Below are 21364 nucleotides of genomic sequence, written 5' to 3' on the forward strand. Positions count from 1 at the left end.
AAAATTAATTTTTTTTCTCATTGTGTGTGTTTTTAAATGCAAAATTATGATAATTATTGAGTACACAATTCTTGATCCAAATGTCAGACACATCCCACCATCAAAATCCAACAGATAGGATTGGGCTATCAAGTTCAGAAACACATACATTTTTTTCCCGTTTAGAGGCCAAACTTTCAATTTAGCTATGTCATGTAAATATACCAGTGATTTATATGGTCAAATAAAGATTAGACACGTTGCATATTCCAGGCAGTGTTGAAAATGTCAACAAAAATTGCTTTAACATTTTGACATTTATTCTCACCACAGCCCACTGTGATTATACCTCAAACAACAATCCTATATTTGGATTCCAGCCTTGTAAAGTGACACTGTTATTGATCCATGTAACATTACTTATTATTCTACTGAGGCTGATTATGTGCACGGTTTACTACTCACCCAAACACACAAAATGAGAGTGTTTTACACACACACACACACACACACACACACACACGCACACGTATATTATTCTAATACTGGAGAATGATATTTAGTGTTGGCTTTAATATTTATGCTCAAATTACTGCATTTATAGAATTAATTCATGGAGCATAAATCTGAATATTAATTACAAAATCATCCTTAATTTGAACTAAATTTGTATTTCATGGGCCTTAGCAAAGCTGATGATGGTTGATATATCATGGAAACTATAATGTGACATGTGTGTCCCATGTTTGATTAAGTAGTTGTTCTTTGTATTTAACAACTATCACAGGCTCACTTTGATCAGGGGAAAGGGGAAAACTTATATGCTTCAAAACACTTTCTTTCTTTTTAAGTTTCATGTACCACTCAGGAAATCTCTGCTGGTCCATATTCTTCTCAAAGGAGCTGGTGAAAATTTATTTAAGCAGCGTGTTGATATCATGAGGACTCTTGCTCTGGTTCAGCATCTCTTGTGACACATATTAGATCATTTTCTTCTTTTAATAAAGCAGAGACCTGAGTTGAACATTTTGTGGTGTGTATTTTTTTGCTACCACAGATTTGTAGGTTTGTAGACTTTGATATCAGGTCATTGGCAGCTGTACAATTAATATTTTCAAGTTGTTTAATTATTAACATGTCTGTTTGATTAAAATATATTAAAATATTATAACCAAACAGACTAGTCTGCTATATTGTTAAGGCTGTTAGAGGAGGTTAAATAGCGTCTGTAGCTTATAAACCACAATAGCTTCATTTATTGGTTTTCCCACCACTCAAAGTCCAGCACTGTTAAGATGGGTCACTATGATGGGTCTCCTACCTACACAGCTGACGTGTAGCTCCTCGTTAACCTCTCAGTACAGTAACATTGTTGTTTGTCATAATGTCTGATATGCCTGTGTCTTCACACTCACCTGTTGTGTCAAGTTAGTAGAAGTGAAAATGAAAGAAAATATACCTTTATGTTGATTTAACGAAAAGAAATAAGGTAGTAAACACTTTGAAATCTTGCTTTAAAGTAAACTACCCACATGTTCTGTCGCTTTACTTCATATTGAGATCTGACAGAGATGTGAAGTAGATGCGAGTGTTGGTGGGGGCAGGGGAGGGAGTCTGGGTTTGAACACATTTATACTGAATGTGTGTGTGTTGCTGCTATTATTCAGTTGGACACAGGACAGGAATCTACATTTACAGGGTAAATCTGGTGTGGAGCATGAAGAGGTGCCTTTAGTGTGTTAAAGAAACTTTTGTACCAGGACAAAGTGTCAGCAGGATAACATAGCACAGTAAGAGTGGAAAACAGTGCAGCACTCACAGTTAGACAGTCTTATTATTTAATATGAGGAAATACACAAATGTGTTTCGGCTACACGCCATCATCAGTGTAAGAAACAGTAGTACATCAAAGAAGCAGAAGTAGCAACAATTGTAGCTTAAAATCAACAACAGGCTAATTTTTAGTTTTCTATATTTCATACAGCCCCTGGATATGTTAGTTAACATTATAGCTGTGACTCACGTTATCAGATGTAGCCAAATTACAAAATATAGCTCAACATCCATAATAAGAAACAAACACAATGAATAACAAAATAATAATAAAAGTATCAGGAACAATGTAGGTATTACAAAAACAAAACAAAGAAAATGTTATTTTGGAGGTAAAAATAAGGAATATTCACATTTATCCATTACAGTCATTATTAGATGAGAGTTTACCTCAATATTAACACTACAAAGATGTAATTGCAATGATTCAAGTCTAAATTTAAGACGCTAACTGCTAAAAATAGATGCTAAATTGCAACTCTTTCATTCTTTTTTTTCATTCTCTGAGGACTGGTGGATTAATTTGAATTAGTTTATTTGAACAAAAACTTACCGTTGCTCTAACATTAAGTGAAAATATGTCACTGCTTCAATTTCAGGGGCTTTCATTTTGTGCTGCAACACTGTGCAGTGTGTGCTGTTACTGCTCTTATTCAAAAGGACACAGGTAAACAAAGTTGGAGTTCACCCAAATCCAGATAGCTGGATAAACGGGCTCAGTGAATCTGGTTTTGAAGGTGTAGAGGTGACTTAATCTGTTAGAGGAGACTCTGTAGAAGGACAAAGTGCCAGCGTGCCAATCAAGATACACTCCAATTTTTCTGCAGTCACCCTGTGGAAGAGGGCCACAGTAGTCTTTAGCATTATGCCAGGCATAAAGCCCGTACCTGTGGCCAAAATACCAGGATACGGCATTATGTCCGAGCCTGCTTGCTGGACCCCCTCCTTTCCTGCCAATTCTCTCATATGCAACAGCTACACCGACCTCATCATTGTCGCCATTACTCCACTCCACCTCCCAGTAATGGCGCCCAGTTAACCCCTCTCTGCACAACACCTGACAGTGTTTATCAAACCTCCCCAGCTTGTCAGGATACGGCTGCCAGTCTCCACATGTTGCCAGTTTGTTTCCCTCAGACAGAATGATGTAGTTGTTTGCAGTGTCTGGGTCCAGGGTGAGATCACAGGCATCTGGTGGAAAGACCAAAAAACACCCTGTTACTTGTCTTCATCATCACACTATGCATACTGTCTTCTTTCTTGACTAAAAAATAATACAAATGCATAAAAAATGACTTACACCAGATTAGATCTCTTCTGTTTTTCACAGCCTTCACATCAGTGATTTCAGGCCTTGTGAAGTTATCATTGACCAGATTGCCTTGCTTGTAATGGTAGATGGATGCTCCTTTATATTTCTTGTTTGCCATGGCCGCTACAAGGAAACGGAATCGGCTGTTGTTCCTCAGTGCTTTGGCGAGATTGTGGAAAGCTTCGGCCTTTTCTTTCATTTCATTTTTAACTTTACTAAAAGGGTACCCCTGGACTTCGATGGTCCCCCCTGATTTAGGTGAGCGCAAGTAGTTGTCCATCGCATCAAGGTAGGCATCCCCACTTTCCACGAATGTGAAAACAAAGCACAGAGTATCGTCTACGCCTCGAGCAAGAACCTCCCTTTCCAATTCATTTTTGTTTGAGACTATCTTTACCTTGGTCCTCTCCATGATATCCACACAGGACTTGATGACACCGATTTCTCTCTCTTTATGGTCCATCCACTTCATTAATTTGTCTGTACTGAATGTTGACCTCTCTCTCTCTTCAACGTTTTTTCTCAGTGGGCTCTCAGGTTCTGTTCCTGCACGAATAGCTGGAAGTTTATTTGCAAGTCTGTGTTGGAGTCTAGATGTGTAACGATTACATAGATCTTTGAAGTTTTTCAACTTTTGGTGAATTTGTGGAAATTTCTTGATCACTCTGTCTTCCAGAGAATCATTGCACCTCATGTCCAATTCCCTAAAAATGTTCAGATCTCTTTGAATCTCATCTAGTAGTCGATCGCTGATCTCTCTAATGAGCTGCACAGCTTCAGGGTCAAAACATCTCAGCGGCATCAGCCAGACCTTCATTGGAACAGCATTCTCTCTCCTTTCTCCCAATAGCTTTGGAAGTTGCACGAATGTCTTCACTGCCTCTTCAAACGTTGCAGGGTTGCTTTCAAGAAGAAAGTCGCCATAGAATTTGCAGGAGAATATCTTGGTAAGGGCCCTTTCTTTGTCTGTCAGCTGGATTTGAGCTTTCATTTCAACATCAAATGAGGGGATCTTCTTTAACATGGCTTTCATGCTGCCTTGGGTGTCGTGAACATTGTTAGCCTCCAACATTTCACTGTCAAATACAAAGAAAGCATTTGCCCCATAAAGGATTGCAGTGACTACATGTGTTGCCAAACCCTGGTTGATGACAGCTTGTTGTTGCATGTCCTTCTTTCCAAGACGATTGATCGACAACTGTTTGAAGGTGGTGGTAGCTCTGTACATAAGTGTCACTCTGCTCTGATTCTGATATTTCTTCTGATCCTTCAGGTATTTGGCAGATCCTCCAACTTCAACCAGTCCACCCAGGAAACTGGCCTTCAGGGAACCTTCAACATTAAGCAGAGAAGACTTGTCCTCTATGGAATCAGATGAAGAAATGTCAACCTTACTGGTTTGCTGCCGGCTTTCCTGAATGTTAGCTTGTATGGTATTATCATCCCACAAATTGATACCTACAGAAAATGAAAACAATCCGTAATCTGTTAAGGCAAGACAATCAAGGTATCCAAACTTTTCTGGTTTGCAACTGTAGGACATACAACTAATTTATATTACTTGAGAAAAAATGGTCATTATAGTGTAAAGTAACAACAAATTCAACACCAGATACCTGAAAACTCAAGATACTCAGTATATGTCATAGATTTAAAGGTCTGGAGTGGGTTTTAGCAGAGTTTTAAAGTAAGGCAAGGTAAGGTTTCCTCAGACTATATTTTAACTGGTTTACATTCTAAGTCATGTTACCTCTACAACTACTGTAAAAGCATTTTTACTAGTAAGATTTTTCAGATTTAAACAATCTCTAAGTTTACCTGGGATCAGTTTATCTATGCGAGCATCATACAGCATCCCTAAGGTGAATGGTCGACCCAGGGCAGCCACCTCCATGTTACCTGAGGTCATGTCTCCAACCTACAAAGAACCATCCAAAAACATAGATCAAACCAACACCCCAGAGCCATGCCTCCCCCATTACTTTCTCACTAGAATCTTCACTTATATACTCACTGAATGAAGAAAAGGCGTTCAGCAGGAGTACAGATTCAGATTTCTCCGGCAGAAGTACTGACACTTCTGATGAGCAGTACAATGTCAGCAAGTGAACCAGAGTAATGCTGCACCAATTCCTCCAGATGTCTTGCACTACAGGTCATATATATCCCTGGTTGTAACACATTTCCATACCTTATCCAAATAAGGCTAGTCTCCAGTCTTCACCTCTGTGTGTGAAGATTCTATTGGTCGCTTAACCTGATCTTAGTCACATGTTCTTACCTGACTACTGTTCCATGAATCTTACTGTTTACCCTTCCTACAGCAGTTATGATTCGCCCTACATCCTTATCTATGAAAACTTAATTACCAACAGAGGATGAAGGTCAGTCATAACTGTGACTGAACAGTGAACCATTGTGTAACTCTGTGAGGACTTTATGATGTTACGTGTCTGTCTGTGTCTTGTTTTTCTTATTGACTATATAGGTCAAGATCTGGTTTTTGTTTGTTCCTTTATTTTTATCATTGGTTTCTTTTGTAAATAAATGTTTTCTTTTTGCATCTAACTGTAGTGTAACTGTTGCGTCCTTCTTTGTGTTGTGGGTTTTGAGCTGGTTGTAAGCACTTTATTTGGAACATGATAATTGGCGGTGATTAGTATAGCGGTGATGTTGGCTGTCGGAGCTGACGTGGCCTTTAAAAACCACATGATTGCTTCATTTGTTTTGTTTCAGTTGTGGAAATCAATGAGCAGAACTGTTCACATGAATTGCTGAGACAAATAAAGGAAAAGAAAAAAAAATCTGACTTTTAGAGGTCTAGTGAAAACCTCCCTTGGTGGTGCATTCATCGATGGGTCAGAATTCTACACTTCAGACTAAAAAGCATAACTATAATATCCTTTATTTACATTTCTACTCACCTGGCTTTCATATTAAGAAACTTGGGCTTCAGTGTCCTGTCTCGGCACCCGGACAGGAGGAGCTGGGGATCAAACTGCCAACCCTGCATCAGTGTACAACCTGCTCTTCTGCCTGAGCCACAAATCACTGATAATCATTTCTTACTGTCTGGCAACAGCAGATGTTAGGAGGCAATTCAATGCACCAAAGAGGATAACGATAACTCTGACAAATAAATTGGTAAATTGTTATTTACCACATGCAAATGACAAGAATCTCTTGCAGTGTGAATTTGCAGAGCGTATAGAAATGACTGGTTAGCATCATAAGGCCTTTTAGTGGGCTGTCTCTCTGACATACGACCAGTGAAGAGGTGAGAGAGGACTCACTGTTCCATCTCCATTTGGACCCCACAGCACTTGGTGTAAAACAAGACTGCAATCCAAATGAGATTTTGCCGTAAAACAAGGTGTGATATATGGGTTAGGGATGAGTTTGCTGATGCTTTTCCTCACCCGAGCCCTTAAAAGTGAAGGAAACGACTCCTCCAAAGAGGTTTTGCTTTATAAATCATTGTTTGTTTGAAACTTTTATGTATGAAACTTGACCCAGCCAATGGATAAGTGCAATGGAATAACTCATTCCCTGATTTGTGCCAAAGAAAAAGGACTCCAACTTTGCCTACAGGTCTCCTCAGTCAAGAAGCAGTAAATAAAAGGCAAAAAAACAATCTTCTTGACAAGAAAGGAGGAAAACGGTGAGGAAGCAAAGTGAACAAAGACAGTAAACAAAATAATAAACAACCAAATAGCTGCTATCGCTAGTTGCTGAACGTGATTTTTAGCCTACAAATTATTTTAAATGTCCTAAAGCTGCAGAGAGAGCCATGATTCAGCACTGGCAGGGAACACTTTCCATCATGCCACAGGAGGAGGTGGCGGAGCAGCAGTGGAGCAGAGAATAAGAGAAAGCTGTCTCGGCTGTGAGAGGAGTCCACACAATGAGCTGAGATGCCAGGAAGGACTCTTGAGGATTGCTCCTCCTTGACTCAGATAAGAAATCTTTTGTATGCTGTTCGATCTCGTTCTGTCTCTCACCGCTGTGTGCCTCCCAGACCGTCCATTTATTGTCTGCCTGTGTTCTCATTCATAGTCTCTCACTGAATTTGTTTGCCTGTCTGCCTGCTTCTCAGCGTCTGTTTCACACCTGTGCAGTAAATCACAAACACATCAGAACAGTAGCTGGACACCTGTATACACTGCTTTCTCCATGGGGGAAAAGTTGTTTCAAGGAAGCTTCCTGTAGAAGCTGCCTGGTCTTGTTGAGGGTTCTGCTTTTAAATTTCCCTAACAAGTACATACCTTATTGAATGAAATTTTAATTTATTATTTAGAATTGTTTAATTAGCTATTTACATAAGTATCAACTTTTTATTTCTAGAGTTTTGGCCCATTCACTTCAGATATTGTCCTCCTGTAAAAAAAACAACCCTACAGGTTGTCTATGTTGTCATCGTTTCCATGACAACGAAGGTCCATACAGCTGCTTCTGGTATGCTCCTATGGCTTGTATCCAAGGGTAAGGACAAGTCACTTATATGCAGTGGCAATTCTAGAGTCCGTTGGGGCCCTTGGCAAAAAATGGCAGGGGGGCCCCTCCAATCCGCTTGTCACATTTATGTAAAAAATGATCTGACACCAATGAAAAATGTAGAAAATCTAAACCTTTTTAAAAAACTATAGAAACCTAATTAAATGACCAAAATAACTTCAATGTTGTCACATTGTAAGTAACCCACAGTATAAGGCCAGATAGTTACATCCATTATTTTCATTTAATTATCTTTAGTATGCATGCACAGGCATTACTGAAAATAGTTGGCAACACTGCTTCTGAGTTGTCTTAACAAATACATGGGGCCCCTTTAGGGGGGGCTCTTACTGAGATGTCATTGCAAATCATCCATTCGTTGTTTTAGAGGGAGGGAGCCACATTTTTGAGACATTGCTGTGGATTAAAGTTTGTCATCCCTAGAGGGCCTCCTAACAGCCTGAGGCCTTGACTGTGCACAAGCTGCACCTCTGCCTATATGGTTGTTTAAATTGGAGGACTTACTGGTTTCACGGAGCCAGCATCTATAACCATTAAAAGAACTGCAGTTTAAGATCTTGGCTTGGACAGCCGGCTGCTGTTGGAAGCAAATGCTTCAGGATGTTTTTCTGCTGCATGACACTAAAAGTTCAACGAGGTTCTTAGTAATTCCTTTTATTCACCCTGAAAAACCTCCAGAGCAAACAAGCTAAAGCACAGCAATTAATATTTTTGTCACTATGAAGGATAGTGAACAATTTATAACCACTTTCTGCATAATTCACCGTACGCTTGTTTTTTATGCTTATGTGATGTATTTCATGTGGGAAACAAGCTGCTGAAAATTGAATGTGCCTAGATGCACATTAGTGTCTCTTTTGAAAGCGGCGCTTCAAGTTGTTCTTCCTTTTCACATAATTGGCCCACGTTTACTCACATAATCACCAGTCGCAGGAGCAGCATGTATTACAGCATTTTGCTCATTTACTACAGACACCCCCCCCCCCCCCCCCCAAAGGTAATAAAACTAATTTTTAATATTGGAAATAAGTTGCACTTGCTTTTGTGCTCGACATTAATTTATTAAAGTTTCTTCTTCAATTTGCGTTGATGGAGGAAAGAAAATGAAGTGAGGTTATTCACTGGAAAGCCTTGTTCTTCCTGCTTCCTGTTGAACAGGGGGAAAAAGTTGATAAGGGTAATTGCACAGACACACTCCCATCCCCACCTACTTACAACCATCTAACATAGTGTCGTGACTGCAGAGGTATATTAATTTCTTCATGCTTGCTGCTGTAGTTAGATAAGGAAAAAGAGAGCACAGTACATGAGTATGATGCTGCAGATTTGATTAAGCTGTTGGGTGTATGGACACATGTAATATCAGAACATTGTCTCCAATACATTTCTGACTAATGACTGATTAATTTGACACTTTTGTACATTTTAAAAATGAAGTAGAATCCACAGAAGATGAAGGAGCTGCCTGTCAGAATAAGTGCCTCAACACTCTTCGCGGCTCCAAAGTGCCACTAGGCTGCAGGTGCTTGATGTAACATAAGAGCAGAGCAAATGGCCATTTCTGCTCCCTCAGCTGGTGCCCGTATATTTCCTCAGGCATCATCACTGGGTCACCACAGCAGGTTTCTCTCAAAAGCCCCCATGTGGATGGAGGTGCAAAGGAAATGAGACCAAAACATACCTGAATGAAAGTGAAGCTCAAATGTCCACCTGCCTTATGCACGCTGATGCAAACAGACCTGCACTGTGTTGGAAAATATATGTTACAAGTTCCAATCAATGTTTATGTTCTTTGGCCAATTGTCAAATAAAAACAAAGGATATGATATTTTTTGAAAAAGTAATTTTCACTTATTTTTTTCAGTCAAGGCCAAAGCCTCTGGTTAGAGTCAGCTCTCAATCGTCAGCTGCAGACTTAAGTCGATGAGGAGCGCGCAGCAGGTCAATATCATTCATTATCAAGTTTACTGAAGCAAACGTAGGCAGAGAATATGGCAGAGTGCACAGCTGCTGCAGTGTCTGCCAGCATAGGTCGCACATGTACTGGACACAAGTGAAAAGACTCAAGTCTGTTCTTTAAGATGTTGGGTCCACTGATGATATTAACGCTAAATAAATGTTAGCTCAGTTTCTCCTCTCCTCTCCTCTCTTCTCCCTCTCTCGTCTGCCTGTTTGCAGTTTCTCCATCTTTTCTTTTGCTTTTTGCAGAGCTCTGATTGAATAATGTTTAAAGGTCAATATCATTGGATTGATTTCATCCTGATGGAGAAAGTGTCTGCCCTGCAGAGAGAGGGAGGGCGTACTGATGCTCATAAACCCATTAAAATAGACACGGCACAGAGTATAAATGGGGAGTTAAACTGAGCATCATTAACATTATTAGTTACACATGTAGTTTTTCTGTCATGACATATCAAAATGTGTTGAAGTAAATACAACCCAGAAAGATTCGAACACCTGCTGCTGAAATGTAACTATGACCAGATTTAGAGCATTTAAATATATTTTATTTTAAAACCCATGTATCTGAGGTTATGTTGTCTGAATTCATATACTTTGCACAAACCATCACTGACTGGCCTGAGGTCGGATCGACTCCAGGCTTGAATGCTTACTGTTGAATTGGAAGTTTTTAAATACTGGGTATGAAAACCACAAGGCCAGAGTCATAAAGATCTAACTACAGAGACAAGAAGAACAAGGAGTCCTGCATCAGATGGTCTGGATCATGGAGGCAGTCTGGGATCACATGATGACACAGAGACAAACTGAATCCACAACAAATCCACTGCACTTTAGAGCTGCTTATTGAAAATTTCATAGAGGATGAAATCAACATTGATGATTTTCAAAAACAAATATTTTACTTTCATCATTAAGCATTTAGGAGTGATATGATTCCACAATTTCATATTCAGTAGGACTCAAATCCTCATGGGAATTATTTGCCTCTAAAAAAGCAAGACACTGCAAAACAGGCTTATTTACATCCCTAATTCTTTTAGCTTTACACCCCCACCCCTCTCCCTCCCTCCCCATCCCAGCATCGCCTCAGATCAATCCCCACAAAGCCACTGCCTCACTGGAAGGATCACATCCACAGTCCAAGTATGTGACTTGGACTGGATACATTCAATGTACTGGTAACTACATTTTCCCACATAACATTCAAACCTTAGTACACATACACACGCACACACACACACACACACACACACACACACACACACACACACACACACACACACACCAGTGCTTCTACAGGGTGCTGGAAAGATTAGAAGAATTATTCTGCAAATAAACAGCGGCTGCAGAGGCTCAGAGCTTAACACACACTGTCAAAACCACACACACACACACACACACACACACACACACACACACACACACACACACACCAAGAGTCTCTTTACACACAAACCTAAAAGTGTGACTCGTGTAAGAAATTACAACAGCTCAGTGCGTCGTGCAGTCAGGCAGGCAGGTATTGATAACACTGCAGCTGCTTATTGCCTCCTTCCTCTTCCCCTGCTCCTCTTCCCCTGCTTCTCTCTCTCTCTCTCTCTCTCTCTCATGACATGAGCACTGTGTCTTAAAATGCAGATATCAAAGAGCTCAGAGGTGTCGAGAGTGAGAACAGCCCTTGCAGGGAAGGATTATGTGACTGGAGACAAGTTTAAACAAGTTTAAAAAGGAAGGCTTCAGTAGTTCAGCATCCATCAGCTCAAACGACAGGTTAAGTATTTTTCTCTTAGTACAACTTGAATTGTCACTAATTGACTGAAGCATTAATTGATTTAACACCTTAACACATAGTTAAGATACAGTTTTCCCCTTAAGTATGTGTAAGACTTGAAAATCTTTTTTCTACGGTGCCTAACTGTATCATTTATGTTCATTTTGAAATGAAATGAAAGTGGAAAATTATAGTTAACAGAATGAAAATGAACTGATCCCCATAATGATTTTGACCCTGAGCTTGTCTAAAGGATACAGCTGAGAGTTGCTCTCTGTTTCTAACTCTCTTACTCCCTCTAGCTCCTCTCTCCTCGCTGACTGCTTCACTGCCGCCCCCCCCCCCCCCCCCCCCCCCCCCGTCTCTGCCTCATTCCCATTCGACTCACATGCATTTGTTTAGTCACCTCCTCTCTTTCTATATTTTGCCCATTTTCTGCCTCAGTGGCTCCTGACAAACACAGACAGTACCGGCATGTACAGAGGACTGCACTGTAACAGCAGCACTCCTCATGTTCACACGGTATCAGACACAGAAATGTTAAGATGCTGCTTTAAAAGGGGCCTGTGTTTGTGCACAAGGAGGAAAACAGCAACTGATAAAGATCCATAGAAAAAACGCGCTCAAAACAGCATCAAGTTCTGCTGCATTGTTGACAAGCCCCACACTTAAAAATATTCTTCATGAGTCCTAAACAACCTTTTATGTGCCATTTGGGTAAGTTGTTTTCATTAATTCAAACTGCACCAATAGTTAATTGATAGCATAAAGTTACTTGTTTTTTGTTAAGCTAACGTTAGCTCACTTTCAACGCCAACTTTCAACGTCTCAATGGAAAAGCTGCAAAACATATCTGAACAAATCGTAGCCAGGTGAAAGAAAAACAGCAGAGAAATTGAAAACAATTTGAAAAAAGCAGGATGACATAACATCATAACAATGAGAAGTAAATAACACTGGAAAACCAAACAAACTATTAAACAAAAACCACCCTTCCATCTTGGTGGGACGACTACAACACAGGGAAATGTCTGCAGTCAGATGGGCTGTAAATTTTATGTATATGTTGATAATAAACAATGGTGCTTTCCTGACATCTGGTGCATGTTAATGACATAAACCAAAGCCGCAGCACACAGTGCTCTGTGGTTAATCACCACTCATGAGGCTGAGAGCCACATGTCCTCATGTTTAAAACTGTCCTCGGAGCGACAGTATTCAGGATGTTATGAAAGAGAGCGGGTGGATGGAGAATAGATCAAAGATGATAAGTGCTGATAGTTTTTATATTTTCATTGAGATTCAAAAGGAAAGTCTGTTTCCTCCACAGCATCTGAACACAGAGGCTCCAAACTGTTTCCCAAAGCTGGACGGCATTGATCTGTCTCTCTAGTAAAAACAACAGCATAAGGGTGAGAACAAAGTGTGTGTCTGTGAATGTGTCATGAAGGCTTTTATACCATTATATGCATACACACATAACAGCATGGTTACAGTGCACACATCCTGTCACCCCTCTATCGCTCATGTTGTGTTGTTGGAGTGTTATTTATCTGCACTGCAGGGCTTTGTGTTCGTTACAGCACCGCGCCGCAGCACCAGACATCCAGAGGAGAAAGAGACAGAAGAGGAGGCGACGCAAAGAAATTCCTGAAAATCGTCAGGGAGGAGAGAAGAAGGGTGATGCACAGTAGGACGAGAGAAAGAGGGGGCTGAGGAGGGACATGTGACACTTTCAAGTACCACTAAAAATATTTATACACCTCACATAAAAATGACTAATTTAAATCTCATGATTTTTCCCCCCATTAAATATTGTAACTAAGTAAATCCCACAGTGAAACTCTGCACAGCCCAACAAATGCCTGTATTGATCAGCAAAGTATTGAGCCTGACAAACTGTTGCTCTGCTCATTAAACCAGCCACAAACAAGCAGCAGCACAGTCAGCTGTCTCACCTAAAACCACATTTTTATCACTTATCAGTTTTGGGGCAAACACATCCACAAGCATCCAAATCATCCAAACACATGGGTGTGTTATTAAAATTTAAATCCTGACTGATTGAACTGCTGGAGGACAAGGAGCTGAGTCATTTTGGATGTTGGTTCATTATGTAAAACCTGGATAACAAGAGTTCGTCCTCAGACTTTGTGACCAGCCGGTGAATACTTTAAAACTCACTGGATTATACATAAAAAAAAAAAAAAAAAAAGATCAGCTAATGAGAGAGCTCATTTGTCACCTGTTTTCATAGGGACTATTTCTTCAGTGGAAAGTAGTTCCAGCAAAAGCTGTTGACAATTAGGATTTGTGCGTTGCTCATAACTTTTTCAGAAAGGCCCTTTCTTGGTCACTTTGTCTATAAAATGTATTAATTTAAATATATTTTTTATTGTGTATGTCAATGCTGTGAGCCAAATTAAATTCCACTCTGCTCCGTTGTTTTCAGGTGGAGACAAAAACGTCAACGAGATGTCAGAAGAAAATATGAAGAAATAGAACCAAGACTTGTTGTTTTCAGCAAAGTCAGTCAGACAGAAATATCTCTACACCATAACTGTTTCCAGCATGAGACTGAATTTTGAAAGAAAGTCAAGTGATTGGTTGAACAAACTCTACAAACAGTAACTGGATTGGATGAAGTTCAACAGCAACATGTCACAGGAAACAACAATTCAGCTTCAAATTATATTAAAAAACAGTCAAAGAGGGTGAAACAATGTCAGAATAACACACACACACACTCACACACACACACACACACACACACTCACACACACACACACACTCACACACACACACACACACTCACACACACACTGCTTTAGTGGTGCCTCAGTGGCCAAGAAGTCTGGCAGGCAGAGAGGAGAAACTGAGCTGGTGCAATGTGGGCCGACCCAGTGAAACAACTACACAACTACACAAGAGTGAAAAGTAAAGCAACAGTAAACACATTGTTCCACACAAACCCTGCAGCAGCTGCTGGGCTAACCCTGAAATCATGCCACCTTCCATATCACTAACTCTCTCCTGAGAATCTAGATCTGAAGTTAAAGTGTTGTTTTCACTGTCGCAGTTTGAGTCACGTTGCAAACTACTGGATGTTAGCATGCTAAAGCTAACATTTTGCTCAAAGCACCACCACGGCTGCAGAGTCTTACTGTAGTTTTCTTTTAATGTGCAGCTGATGCAAGAGAGATGGAGAGGGAGGGCGAGATGGAAAGTGCAGTGCAACAACAACGATCATAAGCAGCTACAAACGTGTTGCAATGTGTTTAAGAAATACAGAAAATGTTGGTAAATGTCAGCTTGAATATTTACAGAAGAAGAAAAGTGACCAAAGCAGCACAGAATATGCTAATGAACAGGCTGCTTGAAACGCATCCAGTGAGCAAAGACACTGAGAAGGAGACGTGCCGGAGCTGCATCCAGCGGATGTGAGGGGTGACTTGGACCCTGACCGCCTGCTATAAAACCCTCTCCCACTGGACTGTAAATAATGACAAAACAAAGTCAGCACTGTATTAAAAAGGCCTGACTCTCCACTGCTGTGACATTTATTTACTTCCACTGAGAGGACTGAGTTCCCAATTCAGTCTGGGTTTAAAGCTGAGACACTTGGCTCTCCTCAAACGCCTCTACATCCCAGGATGTCAGCGTCAAAGACATCTCACTCCTTTGAAAAGATGATGCCTGAAAAGTTAAGAAATAATCAGATCTCTCCAGTGGGACACTTAGATGTTACATCCAAATATTCCTGTTTTCTTTTACATCTGTCCTTTTCTCAGAACCTCCTCCCTCATCCTTTCTTACCCTCTTTAGGGCCTCTCTCACCCCCTCTCTCCTCATCCACATTCCTCCAATCAAATACAAACCCCCACATGTTAAAAAAGATGCTCTTGAACTCTGCTGGAAAATGAATCCCCCGTTGATTCCGAGCTTCTGTCTTTTAAGCTGCAGTGGTTTTGTAAAGCGAGGGTGACTGAGCCGTCCCCGAAGTGGACAGCAGCAACAAAACACAAACAGACAGAGGAAAAGATGAAAAAAACTTTGAGGGAGGAATCGCTGCATTTGAAGTCCCTCTCAGGCCCCCCCTCACTTCAAGGCCTCCTCCTATTGGTTGGGTTTGTTTATATGCCTGGCCAGTTATGCGGCCTTGTGCTGTTTGGTTGCCCTGGTGACAAAGGATTAGACTGAATGTGTGTGTCTGTGCTTCTTAGTGAACATATGCAATAGTGTGTGTATTTGTGAGTCTGAGACAGAAACACTGTTCAGGAGGGGGGGGGGGGGGGGGGTCTTCTTTGTCATTCTCTGCTGCTGATGTTGAATTTCATCTCTACCTGTTCATCAGTCCAGACTGTTCTGTGCTGTGTCGCCATAAAAACACACATCAAACCGGAATAAAATGACTTTCTTTGTAAACATCCACCACTTTGCCCTCTGCAGGAACACAACAGAAACTACATATAGGCTGCCCCATTTCAAAGACTCCTTCAAATGCAGCCTAGAATTGTGACCTTCTTTGTGATCCAACAGGTGGATCCAGCAAACAACGCCAGCTCAGGTCAGCACCTACCTGACACCTCACAGTACAGACAACAGTAAAGACGGGCACAGAGTAAAATCCTCCTCAGGGCAGACCGTCTCATTCCAGTTTGGCCTTCCTGGTCTATGACGGCTGTGAAGGCCACGTCCTCACAAGGATGTGACCCCTGTATTAGGACTCAGCTATCGTCTTCAGCTGGAGGCTACGAGCAGAGTCTCCCAGAAACAACAGGAAGAACTGAAATGTTGTGTTTAAATTTGGGTTGTTGTAACACTGACACAAACACAACGTGATAATAAGTTTAGATGTGCTGATAGTCAAATTTCTTTACCTTTGGACAAACCCTGGAAATCTGTTCCCCCCTGTTTCCAGTCTTTATGCTAAGCTAACTAGCTGCTATGTCTCTTCCAAGCTTCAAACAGCGTGGACGATCCCTCTGCTCGTTCAGAAAAGCAATGGTTCGATTATGTAGCCAAGCTGAGCTGTTGCATGGAGTGTGTTAACTTTCCTGATTCAGTTGTGCAGTAACTGTAACAGTCTTCTACAGCTGGTGCTAACATCACTGTTAGCGTGTAAGCAGAAGCCCTCAGTACCTGTACCACAGCCCCACCCAGGGAAACAATCCCACCTGCCCACCTGAATCTTTACCAGCACAAATCCAGGAAAGCCAAGTTTGTTGTTGCTGAGGTGTGATCTCACCTCGTTAATGGAGTAGACTTTGCCGAGCAACAGATAACCCCGTCTGATCAGAAAACACTGACATTTATATAAAATCATCTGCAGGTCCAGTCTCAGTTCATTTACTGGGATCACAGGGGATCACTTTACCTGATCGTGTCAGCGTGTGTTCATATTTCCTGTCGAGACTCTTAAACACAGCATAAAGACGTTGATCGATGAGAACCAAAGTAATTTTTACTCATCACGAATACCTGATCCAAACTCCCCCACCTCTCCCCCAGCCCCGCTCCGCGTCCGTCTCCCTGCTGCTCTGTCTGATCAGCCCTGACAACAGCATTCACTATTCATTAAGAGAAGTTAGTGGGGAACCTGGACCACGGTCAGCCTCAGGCACAGGTGGGGACGGAAAGGACAACCACGACTTCTTCTTACAGCAAGCAGGACACACACACACACACACACACACACACACACACACACACACACACACACACACACACACACACACACACACTTTGGACGGAAATTAGACTTTAAAAGTTCAGGTGAAGTGAGTCATAGTTAAGCAGAGAGAGAGATTTAAAACCAAAAGTGAGGCTGCAGAAGTCTTTAAATAAAGTTATAATTAAATAAAATTTTAATATAAATAAATGCTTGTTAACTTGTAGGAAATGTAGATTGTGTTGCTTAATTTGGTGGTTTCAGCTGTAAATGATCAACTTCAGAGGTGGTTTAACAATCACATTTCAACACTTCTTTAATGCTTCTTGCTTAAATGGAATTTGTGAGATATTACAGCTGTTCAATCTGTGCAAGATGCATGAAGTAAATACTGTCTTCTTGACTCCAGCAGGCAATGGACGTCAATGTAACATCCGAAAAACGTTGAATTCTAACGACTCTAATGTCGGACAGACATTGAATTTTGGTTGGAAATAAAAAACAGGTGGACGTTAAAACAACGTTGGATAACTGACAGTGATGTTTCCCAAACGTTGGGTTTTCCTCACAACCAGAACGTCGGTATTTTATAAGTCAACATTCAGAGTGTTGGACTGGGTTGAAAAATGAATGGTTGTGTGAGGACTGAAGAAAGACATTCAGTCCTGGTGTTCTCGTCTCCACCTCACCTGCACCTCTGTTCTGAAGTACTGCTTCCCTCCTCCAGTGAACAATCTCAAACCTCTCACTCCTCGCTGGTTAAACTGGTTAAAGTTCACTGTTGGAACATGAGTGCTGTTTGCTGACGCTGTCTTTTTTACCTGCACTGATCGTAGGTTTGTGCCAAAACTGTAAACAGACTTTAGAGAACAATAAATCACAGATTTCACTCTGTCAAACAGCAAATCACTGTTAGACACTGATCTGACATCTGTTTCTCTGGTATCTGTTTCTACTGTATCAGCTCTGCATTTGGCCTTTAGTGAACACAACTAATGTTGCCTCTTGCGTATTTGTGTTTTACTTCCCACTGGGTGCTTGAAGCATTGTCTCAGGCTGTTAGATTCATCTAAACAGATTAAACACACACACACACACACACACACACATTGCTGCCACAGTCAAACTGGATACAGTTGACTTTGCAGAGCAGAACAAATCCTGAAAATGAATTATTGATTATTATTCTCCTATAGCCTTGGCTCAGTGTGTGTTTACTCCCCCTGTGGTTCACTAATCCTCCACCAAACATGACACTTTGACGTCTTGTATCATTTTGTATTTCAGTATTTTGTTGCTTCACTGATATATTTTTACATAAATTAATAAACAAGCTTCTGCTGAGTCAGTCAATAACAAGATGCACACACTCTAAACCAGTTCAGAAGTCCATCTTTTCATGAACATTATTTTGAATATTTATACTCCTAAGAGGATAAAACTCATTTTAAATTCTGTTTAATAATTCAATTATTAAATTCAATAATTCAAACAATTACTATTTCTTGCCTTCAACCTTTTTAAATCTGCATGACGAGACTGTTTTGGCCTCTTAATGGCTCCAAAACAAGCTGCAAATTTAACATATACATTTCATCATCTTGTAAAGTTGAACATATGGTGAAGATGGTAGAAAACAGCAACATAAGTACTATTTGAAGTCATGTTTCTGTCCACCTGAGGAATATAAGTTCCATATTCACTCCACTTTTAGCTCTGTTTTTGGTCTCCCCCAGCACCTGATGGAAATATCTGCAGCTGGTTGCACAGAACACCTCAGGTTTTCTACTTAAGTATGACACTTAAGGCTTAATTTCTCCTTAGCTGATGGAGTTACTTAAGGGTGTTGCGTGGAGTCTCTTAAAAGGTTTCCTTAGTTAAGGGAAAAAGTTAAGTATGATGATGTTCTGTAGAGCTGAGGGGAACTGCAAGTGCAGCTTTAAGTTTCTCTCCTGCTTCTCTCTTTATGGGGCAACAACACACTCATGAGAGGTTGTCAAAGACAACACACACTATGACAATGAAGAGTTAACAAATGTGCACTGATGTGATTTGTTTTGGTCAAAGTGATTTGTGAGGAAGCTGTTTGTTAAAAAAATGAATTAATGTGAGTCGACTGAGCTCTGACTTGGTGGCTGGAGCGGTGCTGTCATAGACTGACAGGTGAGTATAGCTGCAGGGCTCACACACACACACACACACACACACACACACACACACACACACACACACCAAAACTTCTGAACAAGACACAACTGAATTACACAGGAAAACACTGACGGACACACATACTAAACATTAACCACACACATACAAACTTGCATCACGCAGGTTGCGTGCATCACCTCAAAATAATGACACCACTGAACAGGAAAATCTGACCTTAACTCAGCACCACCTCCACACTCTGACAGAAAATTATCTATCAACCAAAACATCTCAAGACAGCACACACACACACACACACACACACACACCTGTTCCTCTATCTCCATGGGGACACTCCTTGACATAATGTATTCTCTCACCACTTACCCCCCTTCACCTAAACCATCACAAATACACTCTGACTTATTTTTTTACCCTTGGGCGACAGGAAAACTGTCAACATGATAATATGCTTGTTTGGTGTCTTACTGGGAGTTATGTAGATGAGAAGATTGAATCTCAGACACAGATTCACATTCAATACAGACAGTTTATTTTTTATCTTAGCTTAGCACAAGTCCAAGTCATACTGGAGCTAATTCTGATGGTGCAGAGATGCAAATCTTCTCATCTGACTCCCTGTAAGACAGAAAACAGGCAGTGAAACTAACAGTGAATTTCAGTGCATCTTGTATCAGAAAACCAAATTCATTTCTATAAGCAAACAAGCACATTTCCCAAATGTATTTCTTTAGGAGAAGAATATTTTAAGACCCAGCAGTAGACAACTTAATTAGCATGGAGGTTTTATTGCATACATTTTTTCTTACTTCCACTGATTCATGTGTAAACAAAGGCTTACAAAATGTTTTATATGTGACAGCAATATAATGCGTGTATCAATAAAAACCACTGTATTTGCAGTTTAAGCTAAAAGCAACATAACATCATAAACAGTCAGTGTTATAAAAGATAAGTCTGCCTGCATTTACACCCACAGCTTGTTAAAATCCACTCAGCAAAACACAGAAACCACGATGGACTCTTAGCACACAAATTAATAAAGTCTCACACTGTAATGAAAACAAACACAAGCTCTGAGCTTAACACCAAGAGATTTAAATATTTGATACTGGAATAATATTCAGGCTCAAACTCACAGTGTAGCTGGAGTTAATGTTCCAACCAGAAATCAAAACCCAAACTTCAATATCTTAGACATTTTATGACGTCAAGGCGCATCAGCTGACTTTAGGTAAATCAAACCATCAGGACCACAAAAAGCACATGGAGGTCCAACTAATGTAGAAATATCCCCCAATTACAACCACACTGGATGACTCCAGAGAAAACACTGTCCGATGCCAGTGTAGTAGTCTACTCTTTACTTAATGTAACAAACTGTAATGTAAACGGTTCAGTTCAGGAGATGCTGGTAAACAGCACTGGTACTATACACACCTGTATATGTATAAGCAGGCAAAAGGCACTAATCAGAAGTCATGCTGGGTATGCAGATGTTTCCCAGATGTTAATGAGTCACCACCACATCTGTAAGTAAGACTGTCTCGAATGCATGAAAGCTTAACCACATCAAAGTACTGTTGGTGTACAAACGCCAGCAAGTCAAAGTAGAGAGCAGAAAAATACAGAAAATACATCGTCTGTGAAAATGAGAAATTGCAAAAATAATTAGCATAAACTGTCATTTGCTGAAAGATGCTCCACAATAATTGGATGGTACAATAATCCAGTTTCAGATAATTCAGTTTAAACCTAATCAAAAGAATTGGACAAAACACAAAAAGTTATTAAAATGTTATTTAACTTTGTGTTTTCTGTCTAAGAAAAAAAAAATGCTACTATCTTTTCATGCAGTTTTTTTTGGCATTGCTAAAGGAAAGAAACACAGTCAACTGTGTCAGACCTTTGTTCACAGTGTCCTTCATGCTTTTTTGATCTTCATATATGCCTGAGACACACAAACACAGACACACAAAAACTAACTACGGGGTGGTTCAAACAGTGTAGATGTGTCACACAAGCATTAATGTCGAATATAAGTTTGTGTGAGAGTCATTGTTGCAGCATCTGTCTGACAAGACAGAAATATTTTGTTTTGACTATTTCAATTATCACAATTAAGTTTTTTAAAAGAGGACTTCTGCTG

The 21364-nt window shown here is 40.4% G+C and overlaps 1 protein-coding gene across 1 annotated transcript; it reads right to left on the reverse strand.

Annotated features, from left to right (window-relative positions):
- Window positions 1–1794: 1794 nt before the first annotated feature.
- LOC139609130 (stonustoxin subunit alpha-like) lies at window positions 1795–5680 on the reverse strand. The gene is made up of 4 exons (XM_071463385.1): window positions 5139–5680; window positions 4943–5042; window positions 3113–4582; window positions 1795–3003 (listed from the first exon to the last, which is right to left on the reverse strand). Exons 2-4 carry the CDS (start codon window positions 5031–5033, stop codon window positions 2462–2464), a joined length of 2103 nt encoding a protein of 700 aa, XP_071319486.1. The 5' UTR covers window positions 5034–5042; window positions 5139–5680; the 3' UTR covers window positions 1795–2461.
- Window positions 5681–21364: the final 15684 nt, after the last annotated feature.

Source organism: Trachinotus anak, unplaced genomic scaffold, assembly GCF_046630095.1.
Source record: "Trachinotus anak isolate AG129_WGS33_773 ecotype Australia unplaced genomic scaffold, CSIRO_AGI_Tana_v1 ptg000025l, whole genome shotgun sequence".
In the NCBI taxonomy this organism is placed as follows: domain Eukaryota; kingdom Metazoa; phylum Chordata; class Actinopteri; order Carangiformes; family Carangidae; genus Trachinotus; species Trachinotus anak.